The 19,209-nt window shown below is 35.9% G+C and overlaps 1 protein-coding gene across 1 annotated transcript in view; it reads right to left on the reverse strand.

The window, feature by feature from the left end:
• Positions 1-10,076: 10,076 nt before the first annotated feature.
• The window catches only part of LOC121416168, a 29,210-nt gene continuing 20,077 nt past the window's right edge, over positions 10,077-19,209 (reverse strand). The window contains exon 2 of the mRNA XM_041609650.1: positions 10,077-18,703. Within this exon, the coding sequence (XP_041465584.1) occupies positions 13,832-18,583 (4,752 nt within the window). The 5' untranslated portion in view covers positions 18,584-18,703 and the 3' untranslated portion in view covers positions 10,077-13,831. The remainder of the gene's footprint in view (positions 18,704-19,209) is intronic.

Genomic DNA, 19,209 nt, shown 5'->3' on the forward strand with positions numbered 1-19,209 from the left:
CAAAATTTTAGGTATAATTCTCGAATTTTTCCGCTCGCATCAATTGTTTCGTTATATACTTATCCTTATCACGATTACAAAAAGTGCATAAGATTTCCATTTGAATTCTTTAGGTAAAAATGTCAAAAGTTTAAGCCGGCGCTCGCATTGTTTGATATATGTAAGGTACTCATGGCTAACTGCAAAGTCGTTAACAGATTCTTTTTGGGTCAGATCAAAACGTATATTAATAATTTTGCTCGCGCTACGCAGTAATCATTTAGGATAGAAATGGTTTAGGAAAAACTGCCCAGAATATCTAAATTTTAGGACAAAATACTTGATATAAAAAAATAGCTCGCGCTTCGCGCTCGCATTTACAAAAAGGCTTATGAAATTATTATATATTTATGTTGATTTATAAGATTAAAGCTTAGAAGTGACTTTTAGGACTACCCCTTCAAAAAAACAAACAAAAATCAACTTCAAGCGGCCGATCGGGAAAATGTAGCCTAAAAATATTCCGCCCCCCATTGGCGAAGGCTGGATCCGCCCCTGCGTTCTAACAGTTACTTTTTTGTAATCATGAACTGGATGTGAAAGCGTATCCTTCTAGACAAATGCGAGATATTGCATTTAAGAATCGTTGCAGGACTTATTGAAGAAATTAATATTTCAGTGACTTTAAATAATAAATGTTGGAGATTGAAAGAAAATATCTGACATATTTGAATCATTTTTTTAAATCTCACTAAATAGTCATGAAAACCCAAAGCGCAAGCAGATCTATCCTTATTTTGGAAAGATTAGGTTTTTTTTCTTGCTTGCTATTTAGGAAATCCCTCCCGTCTTATCGGATCCAGGGGGGGGGGGCATAGCCGGCCCGTGCCACCCCCCCCCTTGAGAAGCAAAAATTTAAAATTTGTAATGTAAAGATATCATTAAACAGAAGTGTGCCCCCCCCCCTTTGAAAGTGAAGACCCCTTTCTTTTTTTTGCTTGTCATTTCTTCTTCTGGGACGAAATGTAAGTTTCTGCCCCCCCCTTGGAAAATCCTGGATGCGCCCCTGCTCTAATCTCATGTTCTACATCCTCAAAATGATTAATTATGGTCACTGCTGCCACTACCACCTGCAGCGAGACTTCGCTTCTACCGCTATACCAGCAGGGACCGCAGAATAGGTGGGTGCATGGTGGAGGGGTTGAACATGTAATCACAATTTGGTCGATTTTGTGTTTTGTAGGCCTAATGAAAAAAAAAATCCTTCCTCCTCCAAATCTGTATTATCATTATAATTCATTTGGCCATAAACACATACAAAAAATGTACAATGTAAAAACAAAAATACAATTTGAAATTGAATAATATAGATAAGTAAAAATGAAAGAAAAGAAGAGCGTAAGACAATGGAATTTCCATGGGCCAGGGCTCGCAAAATTGAAATTCAGTACTAATGTCCAGAGGCATGCGAGCCCTCACAGAAAAACCAGTGATTGTGAAAATATTTTGCCACGTATATACACCCTCAAAAAATCATGATTCATTCATTGCTACCATCACCAACACCACAACCACACTTCAACTACACTGTAAAAAATATTTGGTAAAATTGTTACCACCACGAGGGTAATTATGTGTCCAACCAATTCGGGGCAGTATTTTACCCCAGGATTTAACCAAATGCAGGAAGCATATAACCCAGTAAGGTTAAAAATAAGCAGCAATTACTTTAGAATCAGCAAAATTTTCATTGCACTGGATAAATAAAAATGCCCAATGTTGGTTGGACACATTACCCTCATGGAGCATTTTTACCCAATATTTTTTAGAGTGTACTGCCAACTATTTGCTTACAAGGTCTCACTATTCCCACTGGAGCAAATGGAGGATAACAAATAAATTAATAAAGATTTAAATAGAAGGAAAACATGTAAAACTAAATATTCTGAATAACATCATATCAAAATTTTGTCATAAAGTAGACTTTGATTTTAAGGTCCATTTTTTATCTTACTATCTAGAACCCCCCCCCCCCCCGCCATGTTCTCCACCCTTAAAATGTGTGATTCATCACATCACTGCTACAACTACAAAACCACCATCACCATCGCTGCTTCTAGTTCTGCAGCTGGTGGCCTCCACCATCACCACTATACTAAAACCACAACTACATGTAGTGGTTAGATGCTTGATGAACAGCACCACATTCACCACTGTACGCCACCACCAACTTGAATACCTTTATACGCCACCAATTTACAACCCCCTTTTAAACGTACCCGCAACCATGGGGCACGTTCATCAACATTTTTTGTCCGACAAGTTGTGAGATCCGACAACTTTCCTTGATTTTAATTTGCTGAGAAGCACAGTAGCTATGGTGTCTGATAAAACAGAACTTGTCAGATACAACGTCTGACAAGTTCTTCATGAAATGCTCCCCAGGTTTAAAGAGGAGAGAAAGTACCAAGCATGGTGAAACCTTTGTCATAGAAAACTCTATGACAGTGTAACCTTGTCTCCAGTGTTGAAGAGCACTGACCATGACAAGTATTGGCCATAAAGGAAATAATTTCATCACTGGCTTTGTTATTCCAAAAATAATCTACTGTGTATTTTACTAGTGCCTGTCACGTGGGTGATTATTTACACAGTTGATGAAAATCTTTTGGTGAAGAACTGCAAAGAAAAGTTTGTTTTTATGAGGGGTGAGCTCCACACCGGAAAAATGTTGATTTTAATCAATTGAGAAAAATAAAAGAGCCCAACACTGAAAATTTCATCAAAATCTGATGTAAAATAAGAAAGTTACAATTAAAAATTTCGCTGTTGTTCACAAAACAGCTACATGCACAACTCAGTGACAAGTGGGAGAGTCAATGATTTCCCTCACTCACTATTTCTTTTGATTTTTAAGGTTGAATTATACAATATATCAATTTTTATATTTTTGACAATAAGGACCGACTTGACTGAACCATAAAATGTTTAACAATGGTAATACCACATCGTCACGGAGGAATTAAACTTTGTTTCACAGGACAACGGGGAGAAATTGGAATATTTCATACTTCATGTAATAAAATACAAAATAGTGACGTCATCAGTCCCCTCATTTGCATACCGACCAGGATGTGAATATAACTGTTCAGTAACATTAAGCAAAACTTTAAAATGTCCCAACTTTCTTATTTTACATCCAACTTTGATGAAATGTCAGTGTTATGCTTGTTGGATTTTTATCTTTTTTATCAAATTAACATTTTGTTAGGGTGGACTTTTCCTTTCAATTGGACTAGACTAGTTTGGCTTCATACTGTATTTTTTTACAGCTACAGTGCCTTTAAACATTTAAGCAGGAAATTTTAAAATGGCATTAATTCACACAGTAACCCTGCTATAACTATGGGGAGCATTTCATAAATGTAAAAAAAAAAATCTAATTACAGATGACAGTGCTTCTTGCCTAATGAACCATCTTAAATGACAACTACAGATTGACAGTGGTTGTTGACTGACCCCCCCCCCTCCTGAACTCACACACATATAAAAACAGTTACTCAATTTAATACATGGAACAATGTCTTTATTTGTGTTACAAATGAAAATGTCAAAACAGCAAAAAATATAAATTCCTCCTGCACATCACATAAATAAAATATTTCAGAACAATAAAATGAGAATGCTGAGTACTTCACCATAACGTTACACAATACAAAGGCAATTTATCTCTGTGTGTATATACATGAAACGCTATCACTATTAGACCATTTGTTACATGGCAATCACGTGGTTTGTGTATTTACAAAACGATAACAATTCTCCACTATTTACATTACACAGAGCATACGTACCATATGGTGGTCCTCATGACAATGTAAATGAAAAAAAAAAACACTCAAACTGTCCCCCAATTTTTTTTTTTTCAAAATTGAAATAAATTGTTTAAATGATCTATTCATCATATTGTTATATCTCTAACACTATCATTTTCTTCAAAGCACTACCATCCTTCTAATCGATACAGGACTAGAATATAATAAATACAATTTTCTATTCTTCCCTACAAAAAGAATCTATTTCTTCTTAATCAACACAAAGCTATATCAGATCTTTTGAAGATAGCATCATTACAGTAGTGAGGCAACGGTTCATTTAGTTTTTCCTCATAGTTTTACTGGATAGGGTCATTACAGGGAAATTCAGTGCTTAAAACAAGTTGTTTTGGGAAAGTAAGGTGAAAAAAACGAGAGAATGGGATTGATGAAGATTTGAACAAAATCAAACAAAGATGGTGTTATAGATCTGTTATAAAGTTCCTATGGGATGTTCACTTTAACAAAATGACTGATAATGATATTGAAGCGTATTACAAAAAGAGAGTTGAGTTGTCTAAAATTTATAGTTTCAATGGACTCACTAAATCTTTGACCCCCTTCAGAAAAATCTCATAATCCAATAACTTATCTCCTTCAAACTTTCACCATCTTATAAATTTAGCTTTTACTGCTTTCAAATAAAACATGTTTTACCTTGGTTGGAATGACATTTGATATTCCTCATATCCTAATGAAAAGGCACAAAACGAAAGAACAATTCTATTCTTTCTTAACTGTTCATAAACGTGACAAATTGAAAGACTTGCCACCTATAGTCACCAGAAACTCCATATAAAACTGAGGTTTCTACAAATACTGAAATTCAAACAGATGCTTTTTTCCGTTTATCCTTTCAGTTAACACAATACATATCCAACTCCTCAGTGGATATACCATATACAACAAACATTTCCTTCAACTCTGAAACAAGTATATACATCTTTCACATAGCTTTATACTTCTGTACATGTGGCAAACTATATACCATCATTATGCAATACAGCAAAATGCTGAGATAGGCACCTGATGTGACACACATTCAATTTTTATTGCACTTTCATATAAGAAATGAAAGATAATTCACTATAATTCATGTATAAACTCTTTATATTTATGTTATCATATATTTCATCTCTTTAAATCTAATACATTTCACATATAATCTGTAGTAGTTCAAATGCATTGTTATAACATGTAATCACCTTCTGCAAAGACTGTTTGGTCTTCTTATCACGTTCTGTGAGATATCCATACTATAATATAAATAACAACTGATATATTAAAAGATATGATATGTTAATATGTCATGTATTATACTACATCTGTTATAATAAAGGCATTAAAAGTAATCTTGGTGGAGCACGAAGGTAATGGTTGAGACGTGGAGACGGGCAGGCATTGTGTGGGAAGAGGGGTGTACCGTACGTGACAAAAGAAATGTTGTATACTGACTATTTCTACATTAAACCTCATTATCCAATAATTACAGTATAGCAAAGACTCCATAAACATACCGCCAGATTAAAACATGTTCAGACTACAAAGCAATAAATCTAACAGCAAACATACAAGAAAAATGATTTTGAAAATGGAGAGTGCAAAAGAAAGAGAAAATGAGTTGAGACACATTTATTTTCAACTAAAGTTCATCCATGACGAAGAAAAAATGTACAAGAAAATATAATAATTTGACCATTTAGACGTATATTGCAATGTTCTAGAGTTGGAAATGTGAAAAAAAAGGAACCAAGAGGTTAAAGATAAATTCCAGTTTTGGTAACGATCTGAAAATGACTTTTTACAGAATCTAATATAATGACCACCCAAGTGTCTGTTTGTATGAATAAAAAATATGTGCCAAAGGATTCTGGAGGAAATTGTGTAATTGCAGAGAAATCAGCAAAATAAGTGCGGATTCGGTCACTTCCGTCGGGTCTTTATTCCAGCAATAATAATACACTGTCCCACGTGTGCCTATCTGTGTTGGTTATCTTCAGTGTGAACATTTTTCAGCGTAGATTTCAAGATTTCACAAAGTTCAGTTTATGTAACTGTACAAGATCTAGATCCTCGATGATATACTAACAATTAAGCCTGGTTTTACAGACTTTCTCATGAAATCAGTCTTTACTGCAACTACTGGAATTTCTCTTTAAATAAGTATTTACTTTGGAATTTCTTGAAGTTAAATCCATTTCATAGAAATAACATATGACTTCAAAACACTAAATCTAATTCCAAGAAAGATGGTAGAAAAATTGGAAAATGATTCCGCATTGAAGTATAAAGAATAATATAATCCTTTTATAACTTCAAGAGTGCAGGTTAATTGCTAAAGAAGTTAACAATTTCAATACCGAATTCACTAATGCACAGACAAAACAAACCCAAGCCATGATACATAGAAAGATGAAAAAATAATGCCCATTCTAAAATCCAATAACATAACATAGTGCATATTCAATGAAAATATAGTACATCCCATGACACGGAAACCAATACTTGTTTTCAGCACAAGCAACTGCATTCATAATATATCATTATGAAGCACAGTAATTCCTCTTTGTTTTGAAGAGTTTGAAATATCATAGCATAATGAGCAGATGACACAAGGTCTGAAATTTCAAGGAAATAACGATCAGATCGTGAGGAATATTTGATCAAGAAGATGTCTTAGAATAATTCAAGCTTGCGTAAGAAAATGATGGCACATCTGTATTTTAAAGTGTCATTTGTTATGTGACCTACCATCCCAAAACCACCAATAAGTAACCAGGATAGCCAAAATAGTAATTTAGTCTAAAAAAAAGAAAAAAAGAATTTGATGAGTGCAATATCCATTTCTAAATAAAGGTTTCCTTATTCCCGGGATACACTGAATATCTAAATCGAATATAATTTCATCTGAAGAGGGAAAATATAAAGTAATTTTTCAACATGTTATTTTTCAGCATGCCTTTTGACTAAAGATTCTCCATCCTTGTCCGATCTCTCTATACTAATGACTTATGCATGAGTAAGTATCATTCTTCTGCAATTTGGAACACATTCAACAGCAATGTACATATACAAGCAAAGATTATTCATCTGAAAAATGGCAAATGTAAAGCTAATTGCCAATCAAACTCTACCATACAGCCATGTTTGTACTAGATCATTAGCATACTACAACCAGATATAAACAACACATTTTGATTATAAATGTCCATAAGAGGTATACACACCTTTTCGTTGTTGTTGTTTCCTCATAAGTCTTGATATCATGTGATTAATCAGGAATGGCATTGCATTGTTGTGGAATAAATACTGAGTGTTTTGATCAACATCATTTGCTTGGACATGCAAGGGATATGAAGGTTTTAAGAATAAAATAAACCAAACAACTCTAATCACAGCCTATTACCAGTTAGAGTTCTGATAGATGCCATGCAGCTATAGTAATTATTGAGCCCCAGCTGTACACCAACTAATCATTCTTTACATCCTTTTGTTGGACTGTGCACTGATAAAAATATCAAATAAAACATTCAATGAATGAACTCCACCCTACTGGACTTCAAGATTTCCTTTGCAGAGAATACTTAATTTTTCATGTGATTGTTACCGAGGTGAACCTATTGTGTGCTCTTGACGTCACAACATTACCAGTTACCATGGGGATAAATTGAAAAAAAATCATTAGGTTTCATCTGTAACATGTTCCTTTATAAAAGCTAATATGTGAAAAAACCCAGTATATGTGTACATGTAATATTTGCCTGAAGATGAAAATTTCTGGGTGTATAATCCCTTTGATCCTCCAAATTGTCTATCTATATTCTTCCATATTAAAGGATCATAGGGGGTGAATTTGTATTAAATCATTCTACCTTTTCTATGAGAAAGAAAATTCCCATAAATTAATGGATTAAATTCATCTCTGTTACACATAAGTACAGTTGAATGCTTCTCAGAGGCACAAAATTTAAATTTCCGGTCAAAATATAACCAAGGTGTTTAATTATTGTTTTAGTGGCCCAAACATGGAGTAGTGTGTGCATACGCAGTACTTGCTGACCGAAAGGAAAGGGCACTTCATGTATATCAAATGACTATTGGATTAGATTGGATTTGCATTCAATATCTTATTTTATGAGCTGTATTTCAATTAAGCATGTGTTTAAGGTACAAGATCTACTAAATTCATTTAAAAAACCCAAATCTGCACATAATAATGAAACTGTATGGCCCATATTTGTAACTCAGGTCTGATTGAAAAATACTGTACATTTGAATCATCATCTTACTCTGTACTCAAATATGGAAACCAAAAAATGTAAACACATTGCTTCCATTGTATATTTATGTTTGCAAGTTGTTTTCGCTTCATGCTTTGATAGTAAAACAATACAATTATTATCATTTTCAAGTTCAATAGTTTGGGTGCCTATTGTATTGAAGTATGCATCACAGTTCAATGCTAAATTGAGCCCTCCATACCTTAACCACAGTTTACATGTAGGTTAAACTTGGTGCATAACACAAGTCCATGAGAAGATTTGGGAATAACCTCCACCTTTCAGGAAGATATGTGATAATCAGGCAAATAATATATTTCTTTCAATATCACAAAATTCAGTGTTGGTGTTACAATCAACCAAGTGACATTGAATAATAGTAATGGTATTTTTTCAAAGCGACAAGTAATCATAATTTCAGGGAGACTTTGGCTATATCTCCGACAGAGTGAGGGCAGCTATACAATATTCAGCAAGTATAATGAGACTACAACAAAAAAATAATCAATTATATACCTCCCAGACAGAGAATCGGGGAACTCCACTGCATCAGGTGGTTTATAAAGCATAATTATGACCTTGAGAATAATTATATCAACTCAAATAATAATCAATAAATCCTTCTAGCTTCTGGATCCTGCCATCTGGGTGTGGTCAGGATTTCTTGTAAAGCAGGTGTTTCTCTCAAGTTCATCAAACATATGGAAACAGACCAATAGAACTGATGCTACAGGAGGCATCAACAAGATACTGGGTGATTATCACAATGAGTGACATGATTGATTGATTGATTGATGCACAGCATTTGTATAGCGCCATATATCTGTCAAAGACATTCAAAGGCACATTGGAGGAGCCAGCCAATCTGGGTCGCCAAGAAGGGCGCGCACACAGAACTGTGACCCGCAGGTCTCTCCTCCCCCCGATAGCTGGTTGGGGAATGCAGGTGGACCACTACACGTGGTAGGTGATACTTTCAGGACATAATTTACCTCATTGTCTTTATTGAGTGAAGAAGATTCTTTTATCTCTGTGTGAAAGCATCTACAACTTCTTTAAACTGATAGAACCCATTTTGGAGAAAAGTTGGAGGTCAGCATTTCTCCTTTACAATACAAACAATACATTCTTGTGTAGCCAGTGAACAAAAATTGATTTCCATTAGTAGTACTAAACATCTGGACATACTAAAAATAGGCATGAGTTCAATAAAATCACTTTGAAAAACATTGGTATATCTGAAATGTATAACTGTTACACATCAGAACTTACAGTTGCAAATGGCAATAGTAACAAATTCATTTTGACAGACTACAGTACATGGATGTAAATGATATGAAATCTTTTACAAAAATTTGATACTCCTTTTTTTTGCTTGTATTGGGTTGAATGAACAAAGGAGAGAAGAAAGGAGGACACACATAACAAAAATCTTGACATATCTTTACATCGCAACAAAATTTATAGCGAAACAGAAAAATGGTGCACATACATCTTTAGAACACTCATCATACATATAAGAAAGAAAGATAAAAGTTGTGTCATCAGGGCCCAGTCTTACAAAGAGTTACAATTGATCCAATCAATCTCAACTGTATGGAAATCCATTCATACCATGGTTTTTACTACAGGAAATGTGCACTATCTCCGTAGTAAACAAAGAGAATTACACTGAATCTTCAAGAAAACGACGAATATATGAATATACAGATCTAGAAAATATTTTTTTTTAATTGCATTTTAGATGCTGTCCATAGTTGTGGTTGATCAGATCGATCACAGCTCTTTCTAAGACAGGGCCCAGGGTTCTGCCTGCAACTTGATCTTAACTTAACTTCCTCTTTTTAATCACTTTTATGTCACAATATGAAACATGTCTAACCATGACATGTCCATTCATCCATAAATAAAAGTAATGACAGTCAAATTAATTTGATTTTTCAGCAAGTTTCAGTGTGTTTTGAGTAATTTCTGTCTGTTCTACTTTGTTAGGTGATATTAAGAAAGATAGTAACCAACTTAATTGCATTTCCACAATAAACATTTTAAAGAGTTCATACCGTAGCACTTTACCCAATGAATATTTGCACCAGTGCATACTAACGTTTCAGCAACTTGTGGCTGACAGAGTGTCACTTTCTCACTGATCGTGACACAACCACAAGATACTTTAATTATTAGAGTTGACAATATACAACTCAACTTTAATTAAAATAAATACTTATACTACAATACATTATCTGTCTCCTCAGTTCTAGATATGTGTAAATATACTTAGTAAATACAATTTTCCGTATTTACTCTTTCTGCATTTTGAAATTTGGTCTACTTTTGTGTGTTTTATATAAAACTTATTTTTTCATATATTTAATTTTTTAAAAGAGAAAATGCTCCCAAAATACATATATGGGTCAGATTGTACCAGAGAGCTTCCTGGGCCCTTTGACGGGCCCTGCCCCCGGCCACAACAGACTTCACAACCTGCTCTACATAGTACATAACGTAAGGCTTGGAATGTCAAGAAAAAATAAACGACACACGGTCAATGCCCCAAGAAGGAAACTTAAGCAGATATTCCATGTTATAAATTTGCTGCAGAATGAATAAAAGCAATTATTAGTCAGTTGTTAGAAGGCCTTAAACAGGTAATCCACCTGATTTTCATCCCGTTTTCAAAAATGACCTTGTAATATGCATTGAAAATTGTTAGTATCCCTTTCAATTATTCCTGCATGAACTGCTATAAATATGAGCCCAATAGAAAAGTGGCCTTGTTCTATGAATATTGAAATCTAAGGTCAAAAATTTGATCACAAACTTGTTACACAAGCTTCAATATTTTCTTTTTCCTGTTTAATGAAAGGATGTCATCATTGACTTTTCTAGTTAGGGAAAAATACAAATTTATATACATATTTTTTACTTGAAATGACATTTAGCCTTGATTCATGACCTGGAATTTTACTCACAAAATTGCTGATACTTCATGAATATTTTTATCAACAAGTTTCATGGAATATAAGGACTTGGAAACATGTTAATAATTTCATATAATTTGAGAAATCTGATGAACTCCTCAAACAAATATCATATCTAAATATATGCTTTTGTAATTATGAACAAATATTCTTGATATCAGTCAATTGGCCAGAAATAATTTTTTAATTTAACCGAATTATCTGAAATTTTGCTGGACTGAATGGGGAAAAAAGTACTTTTATACAATGAAAAAAAATTGGAATATTTTTAGTACATTTCAGAATGATAGTACATTTTATAAGCAAACCTGTACAAGGTGATTCTAGAATGAATTTGTAATGCCCGATGAGTTCATAAAAATGTACAATTCCCTGTTTCGTTTACATCATACACTTACAATACAAACAAGTATAGATTTATATACTATGAATATGGAAAAGTGACACAGTTGACAAACATAACTAATCTACACTTGTAACATCCAATTATCACAAATAAGGCACTAACAATACAATAAAATGTGTTTAACAAATACGTGCATGGGAGGGTGTGACTAGCTCCATAATTAAGCCATTTTGTAATAAAAGAAAAATCAAGATACAAATATAATGGATCCAACCTAAAGTCATGCAACTGCACATGCAGTTTGGTTATTCATTACTCTGCAGATGCCCTTATCATCAGGGGTAATGACAGGCACAAACCAGGCTGATCCCTAAATCTCGAAAACACAATTTCAAGATAAATGTGTTCAAAGTTTGGATGTTTTTCAGATGCTCATAACTTTGCACTTTGAAAGACACCAGAGCACTTATTCATACCAATTTGATATGCACAGATTTGCCCACAATTCAATTTTTTTTTGACATACAAGAACCTACAGAGAGCAGTTATTAGACATGTACGTAGCTCCTAAAAAATCAAGATTTTGGAATGATGTTTCAACTCACCTTGTGAGTTAAAAATTCATAACATCTTTTTTGAATGAAATGTACCTATATATAAAATATATTTCTGTATCTTTAAGATTTTAAGAGTGGCTTATTTCCAAATACCGGGGTATCATGGAAAATATAAACAAGTTCTTAGGATATATCTAGTTCAAATAACCTGACAAATGTGCATTTCATACAAGGAGTCCAAGAACCAATGAAATAAGCTGGTTTCCAAAAGAAACTGATAAACTTTATAAGAGCACTGCAAACATTCCACTCAGTCAAAATTACCATTTTTTTACACGGGCTAGCTTCAATAATCTTTACTAAGATGAAAAGACTGGTTCAATCACAAAGACCATAGACCCTCACATAAAGGGGTTTCAGAATCCAAAGTGACAAACTGGCAAAAGAATGACCAATGAAATGAGATGGTATTAAACAAACTTCCCAGTTTATCACACATGTCCATCACAGGCATGTTTTAGGGATTGGCTTAATCACTAAGACGTTGCAGAAGAATAACATAAAAATGACTAGAACAATCACACAGTCATGCACCCCCCCCCCCCCCGTGGATATTTGTAAGCAAGGCATCTGTGTGTGATTGTTCCAGTCATTAGACATTCTTATTTCAACTTCTTGTACAACTTCTTTGTGATCAAGCCAATCAATTAAACATGCCTGTAAAGGACACGAGATAACCTGGGAATTTCGTTTAATCTCATTTTCATTGGGTTTTTTTTTTGCCATTTTGTGACTTTGGATTCTGAAACCAATTGATGTGAGAGGCTACGTACAGCCTCTCTTTGATTGAACCAATCTCTTAATTACAGGTGTGTGCTTAGTAAAGATTATCTAAGCTAGCCTGCGTAAAAATATTGTTCATTTTGACTGAGTGGAATTTGTACAGAGCCCTTGTAAGCTTTGGTCAGTTTCTTTAGGAACTCACTTAACACAAAACATCTGAGCCCATATAACTCAGTGGAGGTCAAAATATATAATCATCATGACATTAACAATCAAAATGGTAAGAAATTTTGGTGGAATCTGAGTCTCCTCACAAGTGTTTGTGATAAATCACTATTGTTTGATTTATAATCTTGCAGATTATATCTAGCCTCTATACAGACCTTAACAAGTTGGTCTTTATTCTAACGACATATCAGTTCAATTTTGTTTATCGGCATCTTTATCGGTTTTTCATTTTAATATATTTAAAACATATTAATATCTGAATTGAAATGTGATATCTAGATATTTCAGTTATTGTTTTTTTTTATATCAGCCTCAGTCACTATTGACTGTTTGATTCAACATATCATATTTTTAAATCTAGATAGGAGTATTCCAGGTGTCTTTTTTTAACATCAGTCCTTAAAGGTCATTCAATTCAGCATACGTTGAATGTTAGTCAAAGAGGTAGCAGTTGAACTGCATGCACGTCTTTGTGTTGCCTAATGATCTCTCTACAAATTTCAGTATATGTTGACATTGGCAAGAGCATATTCCAGTTGAATATTATCAAGGTAACTTTAAACAATTACTTTTTTAATTCAAGAGTACCTTCTTGGTGGCTATTTTCTGAAGAAACTTCAGTGATGAACAGTCAAACATCAAAAGATACATTTTTTTCTTTTTGATCTGCTGAATTCTTTTTTTTGTAGAGATTTTCTGATGCAGTTATGGTATAAACAGACTTCATCTTGTCAGTATGAGCCCTTTGCATTGAAAAAGTGACCCATTCACAATTTTCATCTGCAAAAGTGATAACCACAGAATTTCAGGTCATCTTGCTGATCTGCATCAGCACTTTGATGTTTTCATATTTCTGATCAAACTCCTCCAAAGATACTAATTTGCAGCTTGATATCTTGTTGTGCTTCAGATCTGTAAAGAGGGCTGATCTCTCAAGTACAGTCATGTAACGCTGCATGATGTTACAATCCTGAAGAGCATGGCAAAATTCTTCAAAGGTCTCCTTTGGGAAAATACCAATCTGCAACAACCGAGGTGGTACAAAAGGCACCCCTGATCGAAGAATACCTGGCAGACTAATTTTCTTGTAAATAATGATGAAAGCGCTGACTGAAGGCTTCTTTGAAGAAGGTTGTTCTACTGGCGGCTTTTGTATGATGTGAAAGGGACCAATGACGGTGTCTATTAGCTCTGGGGAATGAACCCTCTCTGCGACGTGCATACGTTGAGGTCTTACCAGTGGGAGGTTACTGCTTTTGACAGAAGCAGAATCATTTGAAGGAACCTGAACTGAAACTGTTGGTAGTACTGGTGAAGTACTGTTTACACTTTCTTTATTGTCCTTTTGAGGAACAATGTTCCCTGGTGAGCAAGTTTGTGTCCCACTGTCAGGTGTCACCTCGGAATAAGTCTGTCCTGCAACACACACCAATTTAGGTAGGAGAACAATGGGTGACCTTTGAAGCTGCTTCTGAATATATTGAGCATTTGGAACAATGGACACAGACGGTGGTGCCTGAACTGGAATAGTATTGTTGAATGCCACTTTCACTAATCTGACCTTATTGGCATTATCATCCTGTGTTTGTGCTTGCCAAACTGTTTGAGGCATAACATGGTGGCTATTTCCTTTTGTGATTTGCTTGTTAGATGGAGCAATAGTCCGATAATTCTTAAGAGAGTCCTTAATCAAAGAATCATCACTCGTCATTCTTTGCAATTTGTCTTTCTTTGATAGATTTGTACCATTCTGTTTGAAAATAGCAGATTCACTAGATCGTCTTTCTACAAGGGCATGAGGACGACTACATGTATCTCTAGCAGCTTCTTCCCCATCAACCACAGTTGGAATGTCTTGACCCATGAACTGTGGCCTTTGATGAGCTGGTGCTTGAGGTTGGTTGACAAACACTGCTGGTGATCTTTGAATGTTTTGGAGTTGAAGAGAATACCTCTGGTCTCCTTGTGCATTATGATACAAGCTAGAATTTGGCTTCAGTGGGCCAGAAGGTCCAGGGGGTGTCTTTCTAAGTGAACTTCTTTCTGATGAGATTATATCAATTCCATTGGCATCCCCACCTGATCTGCATCCACTTTGTACTTGTGAGACCCCATCTTCTGTCACTGGTAATACTTTCTGAGCTGCCTTTTGTGCTGCTACTTTAGCTGCTTCATTCGCAGCTTTATGGGCGGCTTCCTTTGCTGCTTTGTTGGCAGCTTCCTTTGCTGCTTTCTGTGCAGCTTCTCTTGCTGCTTTTGCATACATCTGCCCAGGAGACATGAAAGATTCACGAACAGGAGATTCTACAGTTACAGGTGTAGGTGACCCAAATGATTTTAGAATGGGAGCAGGGGCTGGGGTATGTTCCATTTTATCTTCAGTTGCGTGAGTATCTGGTAAAGACTTCGGAGACATAGAGCTTTCCACAATTACAAGATTCTGTGAATCATCCACTTCTTCCTCTCTATCAAGCATGATTGATGAATTTCCATCACCAAGAACACTGGTTTCACTAGCTTGCTCATCTGGTTTCATTTCATTAAGATCAGATTCAGTAAGTGATGAATCCTCTTCCTGTTTGGTTTCTGTTATAGATTCATCCTTACACTTTAAGGGTTGTTTTTCTATTTCTATCATCAACTCTCGTTTGATGATACTATCAAAGTGCTGGAAGATATCTCCCCCATGTCTAAAAGCTCCTGAGGATTGCTGCATTAGTTCACATAGAGCAACTTCTAATGCATGGGGAGAACTGCAGCGAGAAGGCATATTCTTCATAAGTTCATGCCCCAAAGCATGTACTGATCCAACCGGGCTGTCCACTTGTGGTATGTTCTTCAACGTTGTAACAGAAGAAGGCTGGAAGTACTTTCCAGAATCCTCATCGCTACTGTCAATACTTTCTAGCTTGGTTTTAGATGCTTCCTCTCCATCAAGTTTAGTTATTGTTTCAGACCATAATCTTTGCAGAGCACGCATCATTATTGTACCAAAGTATCCTTGCATTTGATTTTCAGGACCTGGAATACCACTCTCTTGACCATCTGGACCCTTGTTTCCTTCTCCATCAAATGCCTCTTCCTTCTTAAGTTTATTACTGTTTATTTCTGTTTCTTCTTCAGGGTTGTCTATATTTGGTTTCTGCTCTATTGTGACCTCATTCTCATTTGACTGGACTTCTGTAATCTCACTGCAAGTTTCATCCTGGTCTTTCTTCAATGACAAGTCTAATGGACATTCATCTTGAACAATCATGGTTTTCACTGTTTGACCTTTAAAAGACTTTCTTGCCTCCTCGACTGGAACACATGCTCTCATACACTTGGAAAAAGCAACTGCTTGAGGGTTCTGATTCATCACCTTAGGTACTACAGGGCATACACCATCGGTGGGTAGGCTCCTCTTACGATTCATCCATCTGACTGGCCCTCCTGGAATATTCTTCTTTTCTTCTTCATCAACCACAAGCTGTGCATTTCCATTTAAAGTTTTGAATGACGAATTGCACAAAACATCTACATTGCTGGTCGTGGGATTTGGTACTGAATATTTTCTCTCGGTTGGAATGTTTGTAAGATCCTGTGCAGACAGATCCAATCCAGTATTCAATAACGAGTTGTGAGATGATTTTCTTTCTATCACTTTCGCCCTCTGAATTTGGTGGAGATTACTCTGAGATGCCTTCTCATCACATGAGGCAGCTCTTTTCATATTCATCACACACGCTTCTCGGTTTTCAGGCCAAGGTGGTGACTCAATACCACTATCCCATGAATCTTTACGACCACTATCACTATCTAAGCTTCCTATAGAAGGTACTCTATTGACATTTGAAGGTACTTCCTGGAGCTCTTGGTGTGCTTTTATCATGGCTGATTTGGGTTTGGAAGGTTTCAGATTAACTCCTAATCCATCTCCTCTTGGAATTCCAACAGAAATTCCAATTGTGGCATTTGATTGTGCTCCTGTTGCTGCACCATTTGATTCTTGCTCTGCTAAACTCTGTACTTTAACTATTCTAGGCATTGATTCATTTCCACAAGGTGGATTGGCAATCATGTAACTTGATGAGTTTCTTAAACTCTCCAGGGAAGTCTTCTGAGTGCTTTGAACAGCTGCTCTATGAAGCGATTTTTCCAGGACTTCCTTTAGTTGCCTTTGTTCTTCCTTTATGGAAACTGCCATTTTAGACAACCTTCTGTTTTCATTGCTGATATCATCAGTAGAAATCTTTTTATCTACATCCTCACAGATCCTGTTCCTCATAATCTGTCCTGAAAGATTGCTGTTGTGCATATGTCCTGCCATCATATTGCCCATGGTCTGCAACTGATTTACTTGCCTCATCTGTGCTTTTACAGTCATTTGTTCAATGCTATTAGGCATCATACCAACATTTCGACTATACTGTACCGACACATTTGGCTGTGTTTCTTGTTTAAGTCTAACTTCAGAGTTCATCATGTTGGTAGTATGAATCTGTGGAGGTAAATTCCTATGCAGTCTCTGGTTCTGGAATACTTCTTGGTGTACAGGCTGTACACTCTGGTGTGGCATCATAACTCCCTGACTTCTAGTTTCAAACTGTTGGGGAACATTATACCTTTCTTTGTGATGATATCTTTGATAATTTCTAGGTATACCAGCTGAACTGTTGGGACTTGAGACACCATGTCTGATAGATTGCACAAGATGAGGAACATGAGACTGCATGGTTCTATCGATTTTGACCCGTGTCTCAGATTGTGCGTGAGGATATCGGGCCATTAGGGGATGGGACGGAGAGATAACTGAGTCGAGGGGTAACTCATTTTTCCTTTCTTGATACAACTCTCCCTGTCTTGGTAAGTACATCGCCTGTGCTTGTTGTCCATGAGCACGTGTATCTTCAAGTACCCTCTTTCTTAAAACTGTACCATTGGATATAATTTGTGGCCCATATCTTGTCTGATGAGCTCCTGATACCTGTGCCAATTGTTTATTGTCCAAGACAATTTTTTGTTTCCAGTAGGTGTCCACAAGCTCATCTTTTCTGTTAACATCTTGATAATGCACAGCATGCAGCATGCGCAGTTCTTGATGAAGTGCTTCGCTGTCATCTGTCTCTTTGATGGAATGGTATCGACGCATCAAATGAGGATACTGGACTTGGGCAACAGATTGCACAGCAGAATTGGGCGACTCCCTTTGATAAGCATCCACAGAAATCTCTTGAAATCTGTTAGCTGGGGTGGACGATGGCAGGTTCTGGAAGAAATGCTGCTGATTCTGATGCTGACCAAGTTGCATAGCATGTTTTCCACTGCCACCAGAAGGCACTGTTTGTTGCTGGTGGTATTGTTCTTGATTGGATGGAATGACTCCTGGCGATACCAAACGTTGCTGTAAAGGCACTTGAGGTATACCTGCAGGTCTGAAGGCACTAGTTACAGAGTGTGTTAGGTTGGGTGGGTGATGGCCCCGAGTAGTAGCAAAAGAATGGGTTCGGGTATCATATATCTGTTGGCCAATTTGTGAATTAGGGTAGCGAACCCTATACGGCTGGCCAGTGGCCATGTCTTCCACCTGCCGCTTTCGATATTCCTTGGTAAAGTCACGTTTCACTTGAGCTCTCTTCTTTTAAACTTGAGACAAAGTCTTTCAGGTTGGTCATCATTACGTCAGAGGACCTTCAATCTGTAACAATAATAAAAAAAGAGAAAAGGCAAACTGAGTTTTAAAATTCCAATTCAAAAGATTTCAAATACTAAGCCTGCTTTTCCCCCCGATTACGATAAAAATTGGGTTTCCAAAAGTTTTTACTTGCTCTTCTTTAACTTTTCTTCTTCATTCAGTTGAAACAGCATAACTGGTATGATTTCTAATGCATGCAAACGAGTTAGAAGGGAAATGAGAATGAAGGATATTGCATAAGTGCCTAGGTTGCACTTCAGCACTTTTAACATTAAAGTATGAATTATTGACCAATACAGCGACATAAAATTGTTACTGCAGGACATCGATCAAAAAGTTTATATAAGCTGTAATTTCTACACTGTAATGTTGATCTAGGAGGCCAGGAATTTGAAAACTTCTTTTTAGCAAATGTATACAGCAGCTGATTGAAAACATTGTTGGACTCAAGCATCTTTTATACCCCTTTCAAGCGGATAATATCCGCATAATTTGGTCGTAAAATCAGA

This window comes from Lytechinus variegatus, chromosome 5, assembly GCF_018143015.1.
Source record: "Lytechinus variegatus isolate NC3 chromosome 5, Lvar_3.0, whole genome shotgun sequence".
NCBI classification, from domain to species: domain Eukaryota; kingdom Metazoa; phylum Echinodermata; class Echinoidea; order Temnopleuroida; family Toxopneustidae; genus Lytechinus; species Lytechinus variegatus.